Source organism: Dermochelys coriacea, chromosome 7, assembly GCF_009764565.3.
Source record: "Dermochelys coriacea isolate rDerCor1 chromosome 7, rDerCor1.pri.v4, whole genome shotgun sequence".
In the NCBI taxonomy this organism is placed as follows: domain Eukaryota; kingdom Metazoa; phylum Chordata; order Testudines; family Dermochelyidae; genus Dermochelys; species Dermochelys coriacea.
The window spans coordinates 106,295,522-106,307,148 of record NC_050074.1 but is presented as its reverse complement, the minus strand read 5'-3'; the positions used below and the strand labels follow the sequence as shown (position 1 = coordinate 106,307,148).

Genomic DNA, 11,627 nt, shown 5'->3' with positions numbered 1-11,627 from the left:
TTGGTTATTGGACAAATATTTCCCCACATTGACCATAAGGTGGCACTGCAACATAAGCATTTTTTCTAAACGAGGCACCATATTTCAAAACCATGACGAAACACAGTCACTCACACAGTACAGCATGTTAATATTAAACATTCCTGTATTAGATTTACATGTTGTATCTACGTGAATCACTTTCTGCCACACAGTTTTGTCTTGCCTGTTATAGAAGACCCTTTGGCTTAGTTGGAAATTATATTAAATTCTTGGCAGGAAGACATTTTCAAAGCTGTAAGAACTTCATTGTTTATCGCCAGTTTATTAAGCTGAAGCATACAAGCCTATATACTGGAATCAATAGACAACAATGTAAATAAGAGTCTTTTTATCTTGGTAAAAGGCTTTTGTTGTTGCTGTGTTTTTACTTCATTTTTTTCCACCTATCAAAAATTCTTAGATTTAATGCTGAGGGTCTTACAGAAAGCACGTTTTGCATTATTCTGCTGTGTTGTTGAATTTTACTACAGTGGAGACAACATTTGGAAATAGCCCTTCCCTTAGTGGCTCTGGGACCAGGGTATCTCCAGCTTTCCTGATTACTATTATTCAAGAGGAATACGTGAAAACAGTGGGTGAGACATATGTATTCTATGTATTTCAGGTTGTAAAGAGCCACTGACACACTTTGGCAAGCCTTAAAACACACTATACTGAAAATATATACACATTTTAAACTGAAGTACCATTATGGGATTGCTGGATGGCTCTGTACTAGAGTAAACAGCACTACTACTTATGCCTTCCCACCTGGTTTACCTCTTAGAATCCAACCCCCATCCATAGTGTCCAACAGTTACCATCACTGAATTATTGTCCAGCAGAGGAACAAAGGGTCTTGGGAACTGAACTATCCATTTTCTGACCCACAGAGAACTTCTTGCCAATTCAGGCTTCAAGTCCCTGGATAGGCAGCACTGGGAAGCTTGCATGATGCCGCCCATACTATACCTGTCCTCCGGCTAAAAAGAGAAGGTTTGGATCTCGAGAACTGTCAGTGTAGCATCTTTGAAGAATACTAATTTACCAAATGCTATTCTACTGTGAGAGACACTAGTTTGATATTTTTTTTCTAATCCTGGGAATCAACAGTGATATCTACACATAAATGGAAAAGTCCCACCTTACCAACCTGCTCCTGCTGTTTTACCCAGTGATGTCATAAACCTGTGTTATGATGTCACAATTTGTCAAATTGTGATGTCACTTTTAGGTAGCACCTGAAGAGATGGGGCAATAAAAGCAGCCTAGTTAGAAAGAAGGTCACTTCCATTTTCCTAATGACTACAGTAACCTGAGAAATCAGTAATGATAATTGGCATTTGATAAAGTACAGAGTTTGTTGGAGTGCAGCAATACATCTTAAATGCAACCTTAGGACACAAAATCATGTATAAATGCATGATGATAACCTTAAAACATCCTAGCTCTTCTCAGATATTTCTCTTTGTTTTTACATTCAAAGGAGGCAAACTTAGACAGAGATCTAGCCTGTGTACATTTAGCAGCACTTCTTTTGAGCACAAGTGAAATCTGAACTTTCCAAATCTTCAATCAATCATTTTTTGGAGTATACTAGTTTTTTCCCCCCGTTTTCCATTTTTGAATCCATAACCTTTGTACCAATTATCAGCTGGCATCCTTCCAATATGTTGCTGTACATGATTTGCTGGCGACCCAATGGTCTCTGGCTGTGGTCCCATTATTGTCCAAACTTGGGTAGGAATCCTCCAACACAAAGTCAGGGCGCTCTGGGCAATAATGTTGGTGAACAGGTAGGATGTGTTCTTCTGTACCATAAGTTAGAACTGAGTAATGCCCCAGCACGGTGCTGGGGGCAAATAAGACTTGATACAAAAGTGTTGATCATTAAAGGTTAGACTGTGATTTGGGCTGTGCCCCACAGACTGGGACTAGGGCAGGAAGCCTGGAACACAGTGTTCCCCAAGGATGGACGACAGCCAGCTGGAATACAGAAGGAGGCAGGAAGTGACCCAGGGAAGCTGACTTGAGGTTGACACAAGATACCACAGAGTGAGTGAAGGTGGAACCTGGTGGAGCGGGAGGGCCCGGGTTCCTCTTCCCTCACCAAGAACTGTACCCATTCGGTGGAGCTGCTGCCGGGAAACTGAACCCACTAGGTGGGGTTACCGCCAACAACTGTATCCATTAGGCAAAGCTGCTGTTTGTGGACTGCACTCACTAAGGGAGGTTGTCACCAGAGATGAACCACTGGGTGTAACAGCCACCTGGGGCCCTAACTACCTCCCGCCCACAATCCCCTTTGCAACCACTGAATTCAATGGGACTATTTATGTGAGCTAGCGCTGCTCAACATGGATGAATGCTGTACAATTCTAGCTTAATGCAATTTGGTCACAGTCATTCCTGATAACAAAAATATCTTTAGCATTGGCGAATCTGTACCACTAGTTCAGGATCTGTGCTACTGACAATTGAATGGAAACCACAGAAAATGAACCAGTACAGTGAACTCCCAAAGAAAAATGTTTTTGGTAGTTTTCATCCACCTTTCCTGACTACTGATTCTGGTATACAATAGGGCTGACCACATTATTCAGTGTAAATAATATTTGTCGAAAGTTTAGACCTTATTTCTGTTCACAGAATGTTTGAATCAATTCTGATTTCAGCAAATGTATCAAATATTCATAAGTATTAATTGAATATTAATTCAAATATTTGAACAATATTGAATATAAATGTTTGTGACCTAAAGAAGAGCTCTGTGTAAGCTTGTCTCTTTCACCAGCAGAAGTTGGTCCAATAGAAGATATTACTTCTCCCAACTTGTCTCTAAACTATTACCTTTTGCGGTGTGAGAATGGGTCACCTGAATCCCATGGTATTGTTTCTGCTCTCAGATTGGATGACTGAATCTTTTTAAACAGGAGATTTGCAAATAGTGAATACCCAATGATGAACTTCTGACATGAATTTTCACTTGTGAAATGTTCAGAATTTGTGAACAATTTCCACACTATATGTCAGTCAAGAGAGAGGTGGTAAATAATAAATATGGCTGCACAGACAGCAACGCAGTGAAGTCAGTATAATTATTTGCAAATATGTTTGCACATCTGTTTTTTATTAATTATTATTATTATTATTATTATTATTATTCAGCCAGCTCTACTATGAACACAGGCACAAGAGCAAAATAACAGTATCCAAAAGTAAGAGCACAATATATACTAGTTAGAACTGGTTCTTTGGACTTTGGTGCATCAGCTTTAGTTGATCCAGTTTGGAGTCATTTCAGTGAAGATATCACCTAGCCCTTGAGAGAAACTATACTGAAATAAGTGTCTTTATTTGGCTATAATCCACTCTAATTTTTTTTAAAAATCAACTTTACAGTTAGAATATGCTGGGCCAAATTCTGCCTTCAATGAGATTCTGTGGGTGTAACTGAAAGGTGAATGTAGCTTGCGGTATTTTAAATAGAAAGCATGAAATATTGCACAGCTGAACTTACTTTGAACAGGGAAACAAAGAATGTGTGCAACTTCATCAGTTTATCTGCACCTATCCTACTAGAATGAAAGGCATTATATTGTCATGCATGATACTGTATGGCACCAGTGTATGAATTTAGTGATTAGGTTTTAAATGGTTTCAGAAAATCAACATGTTTCTTTATAATGGTATATTACACAATAATTCATGTAGGGCCTGATCCAAATCCCACTGAAATAAAAGACTTCCACTGATATCACTGGATTTAACATAAGACCCATTATTCGTTTCTTGGGAAAATATGTAGATGAGTGGACTCTACATATGTGCATTTAAATAAATAAAATTTAAAAAATCAAATAGAAACTTGTGCATTTCTGTTATTCTATATTATGCCAAAAACTGTACAGCTTTTTCTTTATCTTAATACTTTCAAATTACTCATTCTTGCATTGAATATGCAATTCTTCTCTTACTATAAACTGTAGCATATTGGAGGAGTTAATTAGGTTTGGAATTACTTAAATGCAGTAATACATTGAAAAGTCACTTGGTTATGTTTTTATATAACAGATTAGTTAATTAACGTAAGGTAATCGCATTAATCTGGGTGAACAGATTCTGCACTGTGTGGATGCACTGTAGTTATAAAAAAAGAATTTTGGATTAAAAGATTTTAATGGCTAATTGATATTTTTTTTACTTTGGAATGAATGAGGGGAGAACATACCTTGAACGTGATGACATAAGTGTAGTTTTAAGAGACCAATGCTAATTATGTATTGTACTGTTTTAGAGAAGATTAAACTTCAAAACCACAGTCAGACAGTGTAAAAGAACTCCTTCATTCCAAGGCTATTTCCATACTGCTTTGTTGCTGGGGGGAAAGAAATGGCAAGAGATTTATAAGCAGGATGTTTTACATTCTCATGAGGAAAATGTGATCTAGCTTCAGTGAAATATCGTATGCTAAGGGAAGAGAACTCTCATCTCATTAGTTTTGCTTCTCCTTGGAATGGATAAAATGTAAATATGTGCACGCAAAAATAGACTTTAAAAAATAAAAACTCCTTAAACCACTGTATTTGTGGAAGTGAATTTACATATTATGTTTTTTTCCATAAAAAAGCATCATCAAAAAGAACCTGTGCCAGTTTTGTATTAAAAGGCCTATAGAAGTCTCTTAGAATCGCCTTTGTTGTTGGTAACATGGGTCCCAGATTTCGGTCTTCAGGACGTCTAGTGTTTGATGCAGGACTCTTTGTAATTAGAGCTTCTTGTTTCTCACTTATAGGCCCTGCAGTCAACAGAAAATTATTTTAAATGTATTTCTTCCCAAAATGTTCATGTTAAAGAATGTAAATGGCCAAGTAAATAGGTTTGTCAAGAAAAGATTAATGGAATTTGGTAGCAGTGGTTATGTTCCAGAATATTGGCTACGGGTTTAGTTTAGTAAAATACATTACAGTTAGAATACATGGAAATACTTTGTTTTCCTTTCATATCAATTAATCATCCATGCAATAAGCAACATAAATCATTTCTAGAGGTAGAGATGTGTTTTCAGAAAACAAATAGGACAGTAAAAATAACCATTAATGTGCACTCTTCGGTAACAATTATTTCATTTTATTTCCTAATTTTTGTTATGTTATGAAGGAGCCACCTGATACCTGTCAGGGTGAAGGTCACCCAGTCAAACAGTGCAGCACTTATGTCTGACTTCAGTCCTCTTTAAGGACTTTGGTGGGATATAAGTGGTGTTATGATGACTCTCAGTATAGGAGCAAACTTTACGCCTCCTGAATGGTACTTATGCACTGCAAGCATGATTGTGCTTGCACTCTTTCAATGCAACTTAGATGAGAGGAGCAGGGGCCAGACTCCTTATCTGTCCAATCTGCTAAATCTAATTACCTAGAACAATGTTTTGACTCAACCAGGTTAACGTGCAGTCACATCTCCATCCTCCTCCTCCTCCTGTCTAACCAATATCAGGCATTGTTCTGTCTGCCATTGTTGTTCTGACAATCAGCAACAGATGTTTCAGTCAATGACAGTCAAAACATATTCCCCAAGACACTAGAAATGTTGCCTTTTATAATACTCAGATTCTGGATTTGCTGATTTGGCAACGAAACACATCATATCATTGAAGCACTTCACCTGGCTGTCTAGATCATTTGGACCAGCTCTTGCTCCTGCTCCAGTTCATCACAAAAACTCCTACTGACATTAACAGAAGTAGGATCAGGCCCTACATGCTCAAACACATGCACGAAGTACCATGTTTCTGATTTTATAACATCGTTATTAATTCTTTGTACACTCTCTTACACTGTCCTTACTCAGACAAAACTCCCATTGAAAACAATGCACGCTTTGGAACCAATGGTAATTTTGTTTGAGTTAGGACAGCACAATTTGCCCCTCTATGAACACAGATGTACATCTTGGATGTTGTCTCTCCATAAGCATTAATAATCCAGAATGTAAGTATGACTTTTGCACTTCACTCAAACCAGCTAGATGATGCCTACCTAAATCCAGAAACTGGAACACAATATGCATGGTGTATTTAACATTGGACGCATGATCCTCTAAGCGGAGAACTAGTATCTGACCCTTGTCGAAAACAGTCAGCCAGTCCAAGAGATACACAACATAAAGGCCAACCTGTAGCCTCACCTACAAAAAGAACAAAAACAAAAAAGTTGAGTTAATTCATTTATTCTATCTTGTATCAAAAGTAATGAATATTCATCCCACTGTTCTCCATGGGAAGGAAAATCTATTTTGGATTTGATCTAGAAGATTTTAAAAATATGATGCCTAGAAAAAGTTTAAACCTTGATCATGTAGCTCTTATGCACGAAGTAGTGCTATTGACTTTAGTGGGGCTACTTACATAATTAAATCCTTCAGAGTTGGACCTTTATCATTGTAAATTATATCTCAATTCAGTAAGGGCCTGAGCCCAGGTGCTATGGCCCCGTCCTGCTAAGTGCTGAGCACTCTGACCCTCAATCATTGAACTGAATATTCATGGAGATCTTTAAAGCTAAACATATGTACAAGTACACTCACCTTCATCAGGGCCAAAAGGTGCAGGTCTGAGCACAATGGTAGCTGAAGGCACTCAGCACTTTTCAGAAATGTCTTACAAACTTTATGATGTATTGGGTTTGCAATTCATTCCTCTATCTTATCAAACATGCATTCTGTAAGGATATGTTATACTCACAGCATATACCAAAGAGATATTACTTCCATAAAACCTCTTAGGATCAAAATATCTGCACCACCCTTCAACTGTTGGACTATTCCGTAGAATGGCATGAATTGCTATGGCACAAACCTCATTTTTTCAAGCCAATTAGAATTTGTTATCTTTTGCTTTATGGAGAATGATCACCAGATAGTTGGGCCTGGCAGATTCAATCTCACAAATGTCCAGAAGGAAAAAGTCACGAACCTTATCTTAAAATGAAGATGGCGGAGGACTTGTGTACTATTAAACTATACTCCTGTCAGTCAATATTAGTAATTCCTAGAAAACCAAATAGATGCTCAGATGCTAAAGTTAGGGGCATGGCATAAATACCTAGATAGATTTAGTAGTACACCGGCTAACTGTTCAACAGAAGACTTGAATTGTATTATACTGTAGAGGAAAATATGATCATTCTCTTTTATGTGAAGGGACAAATTTTCAGTCTGGCATTAACCTGGTCTCCATTTTTGCTCGATTTTGCACGAACATTTAAGGGTGCAGTTTAGGCTTCTTAAAACTCCAAGTTCCTGTTTGTACCTGTGTTTGTTTCCTTTTTACCCGTTCAAACACAGAAACGGAAAGGAGGATGTGAAAACCTGCTTTTGATAAAAGAAGCTTGGTACATCGTGGAGTCACAGTCAGCAAAGAATTGAGAAAAGCAGAAAATAATGTCTTGTGCTCTTTTAGTTGACTTGAGTAATTGCAGTTATGACCTAAATACTGTTGAAAGAAGTCACATTTTGAATCATTACTACAGCAATGGAGAGATTATTAAAATTAATCTATAAAACAACCTACACATCAATAAACAACAGGAAGTCATTTGAAAAGAAACACTCTGCTTTCTGAATTGCCAGTAAAGCATAGAAGGAACATTAATCTGATCCAACTATTGTCAGATCATTGTTATTAAATTAAAATTACAAATCAAGAACACAAATGGAATATTTTGGTTTCTACTTTTATGAGATGATGACAAGTAGAGAAACTAATCTATGCAACCTTACTTGAAATCTATTCAAACTTAAAGAGCCAAATTTTCCAAAGCAACCTCTGCATATGCACTTTCAAAACTGCACATCTACATTTTTGGGAACTTAAGTTTTAATACCCGAGTTTTTGCAATTCGAAAAACTTTTGATTTGCATTAGAGTATCTGTTTGCATGTACAAAACAGTCTTTGGGCACAGAGATTTAGAAACTGACATTCAAAAGTTCTCTCAACAAATTCAGTCCTTACTCTTGGCTCAGATGTTATGTGGAATATTTCCATTCTGAGTAAACAGTTCCCACAGTTTATTAACTCCTTGTATTATTATTACTTATTTGTACCATATGTGACAAAGTTTCTCCTCTGCCTTGGTGGGTCCTGCGCTTATTGGTGGATTTGCTCACCTCCGAGATTCACGGCAGCCCTCAGTTTAGCCACTTTTGCTATGGCTCAAACCTGCCGTCCACTCAGCTGACCTCATCACTGGCCAGCGGGAGAAAAAGGAAGGAGAACAATTCCTGCAGTCTCTGCTGGCCCACCTAGTGGGTTGAGGGACAGGTCAGGGACCTTCCTCTTTGGTGGGACCCACAGTCTAGGGCAACTCCTCCTGTATCCAATAGGGAGTTGGGGGGATTGGGGGAACCCAGGTCCTCTCTCTACTCTGGGGTCCAGCCCAGGGCCCTGTGGATTGCAGCTGTATACAGTGTTTCTTGTAACAGCTGTGTGACAGCTACAACTCCCTGGGCTACTTCCCCATAGCCTCTTCCCAACACCTTCTTTATCCTCACCACAGGATCTTTCTCCTAATGTCTGATAATGCTTGTACTCCTCAGTCCTCCAGCAGTATGCCTTCTCGCTCTCAGCTTCTTGTGCCCTCTTGCACATGCCTCACTAACTGAAGTGAGGTCCTTTTTAAACCAGGTGCTCTGATTACTAGAATCAATTAGGACAGGCAGGCTAGCTTCTTAATTGGTTCAGAAGTCCTAATTAGCCTGCCTGCCATAATTGGTTCCAGCAACTTTCTGATTATTCAGGAACAGCCCATTATCTTACTCAGGGAAAAGGGACCTGCTTAAACTAGAGCTAATGTATCTACCTTCTATCACACTCCTGTAGCCATCTGGCCTGACTCTGTCACACATAGTAGTGCCCAGAGGTACAATTATGATCATTACAACCCATTATGCCAGGTACTGAACAAACATACAATAGAAGACAGTTTCTTTGCCAAAAATCTTACAATCTTAGAAACTGTGACCTGACATTAGTCTTGGGCTGCTTGTGAGTTACAGGGTAACCTATGCAGCAAAATTCCTTAGGTACATATTGTATATAACGCAAAAATTTAGGGAAAGTATCCCCACCACCACTATTACATGCCAGAGCTATAAGCTCTAAATAATTTATTTTAACTATTAGCCTTACATATTGTAGTATTACAGGATCAGAGCCACATTATTCTAGGCAATATACAATCATACAGCAATCATCTACATGTATTCCTCATCTTTATTCCTCTTTCTCCTAACAGGATGGTACTGGGGCAAGTAAGAAACCAGTATCAGTTGTATAATGTAGGTTGGGATACTGTATTTTATAGCATTACTGAGCTTCTACCCAAACAGAGAATTCTGGGATAGAATTAAACACTCACTTAATCCAGTAAGAACTTCAAACATAAAGTCCCTTTGTTGCCCAGGATAGTCACCTTCATTTCTTTTTGGTTGTCTGAAAAATAGCATGATATACAGGCCTGTGTTTTGCCACTGTTGTTCCAAAACAAAATCCCCTTTTCAGGAAAGTCATTTGCTTTCCCCCTATAAATTATGCAGTGTAACTGAGCATTTCCCAAAGAATCCTCCTTGACTGCAGTCTCTCCAATGTTAGTTTGACACCCCTGGCTCTCCTTCCCTTTCTTTGGTTAATATACTTTCTATTAATGGTAAGTGAGGATAAATTGATGAACGCCCCTTCTCTGTACAGAGGGTTACCTATCAGCAGTGGCAATCGCTATGCTACTTTTTCTTCTCGTCTCTTAGAGTACTTTTTTCTGCTGTAGTCACACAGCTATTGATCTAACATCCAAGTTCATAGAAAAAAAATCTAGACTTTCAATATATAACAAATTACACATATATAGACTTTGTCAGCTATGCTTGAGAGGAAGCTGAAAAGTTTATTCAGGAGCCTGGCTAGCATTCCATGCTTTATTAAGGATACCCATTGGTAGCTTTCTGGAAATATAAATGATCTCAAAAGAAAGAACAATGAGTTAATTTTCAGAAGTACCTTCTTCAAGGTGCTGTCTAAGAAGAGGAATAAACTGTGGAACAAATGATGATGGTCTAGGCACCTGGGGTAATATGAGGGGTCTGAGTAAGTGTATTCATGCCACAATGCAACTACATTTGTGCAAGGGGGACATTTGGCAAGCACTGCATTACAGTGGTGCAATTCCCAGAGTGGACATGATAGTCTCTGAGGAGGGAGGAGACTGTTGTAGTCAAAGATTTAAGTTTTTTGTTCATTTATTGTGTGATGTTATGATTAACTAATATAAGTCATGTCATATATAATCATTGTATGCTAAATAGAGTTAAGTTGTAGGATTATAGAAGTATAAGATCGATCAGAAGTTAGAAGCGATAATTATGTATTAGGTATCTAAGTAAGTAGGGCTGAAACACCAGGCCTACAGGCTGAGACCTGTAAGATGTCATCTTAGTCATACTAGGCCATAGGCTTAAGAAATGCTTGGCATAAGTAAATGACCAAAGATACTGTGAAAAATTAACAGCAAAAATTAACACTGGAATGCGTTACCTAGGGAGGTGGTAGAATCTCCTTCCTTAGAGGTTTTTAAGGTCAGGCTTGACAAAGCCCTGGCTGGGATGATTTAACTGGGACTTGGTCCTGCTTTGAGCAGGGGGTTGGACTAGATGACCTTCTGGGGTCCCTTCCAACCCTGATATTCTATGATTCTATGAAATGTTTTGCTTACAAGATACCCGGTAGTCATATTTTTCTAATACATGCCTTAGCTGCAGGATACACTATATGCATAAATGCTAATGAGGTATAGTCAGAATCTCATTTTTTATAAAAAGAGGGTGTCCAGGTCAGGAAAACTGAGCTCCCTATGGGAAAACTCCAGCAGGATCCATCCCACTACTAAATGATCAACTGGCAAGGCAGCCATCAGACCTTAAGAATATCATTAAGGATGTGAGTATAGCTATATTTATAAATTGTGCAGAGGTCTTTATAGAATTTTTATATGCATGAGTAATCATAACTTTAATTTTAACTTGAATAAAACTTGTAAAACAGACTAGACCTTGTACTTGTAAATGTGGGAGTGGTCCAGATCCTTGGTCTTTGTGTGTTCCTAGAGACTCTAAATCTGAAACAAGTAGCAGAGGTGACTTTCTCTCTGTTGAGCTTGAAACTGTAGCCACTAGACCCAAACCCCTGCTGGTATAATACCACATTACAAAATTCACTTTAAATTAAAAAAAAGGTTATTCTGTCTCTCTGTCAACTTCCATTTCTGGATGATCGGAATAGCAACAGTAAGGAACATGGGGCTTGATTCCCATTTCCAGTATGGGAAAGACTCCCACGCTGACTTCAATGGACTTGGGCTTGGGCCTATGATGCATGATTTCCTCTGAGGAAATGATGATGAGATGAAATTTACTGTAATCTGGAGAGAAAGGAGGAGTAAAGTGTCCTTCCACCCAAATCAAGAAAATGGGAGGTAAAGGGCTAGATCACACAGACCTGGTGCTTTACAAATGCATCCCACAGTAAACATGAGATACTGCTATGTATCTCCTT

The 11,627-nt window shown here is 38.4% G+C and overlaps 1 protein-coding gene across 7 annotated transcripts in view; it reads right to left on the bottom strand.

Annotated features, from left to right (window-relative positions):
• Nucleotides 1–291: 291 nt before the first annotated feature.
• Nucleotides 292–11,627, bottom strand: part of CHST15 (carbohydrate sulfotransferase 15) — a 115,616-nt gene continuing 104,280 nt past the window's right edge. For all 7 annotated transcript variants that reach the window (XM_043518589.1, XM_038410746.2, XM_038410747.2 and 4 more), the window contains exons 7-8: nucleotides 6,063–6,210; nucleotides 292–4,819 (exon numbers count right to left, since the gene is read on the bottom strand). In XM_043518589.1, the coding sequence (XP_043374524.1) occupies nucleotides 4,629–4,819; nucleotides 6,063–6,210 (339 nt within the window). In that variant the 3' untranslated portion in view covers nucleotides 292–4,628. The remainder of the gene's footprint in view (nucleotides 4,820–6,062; nucleotides 6,211–11,627) is intronic.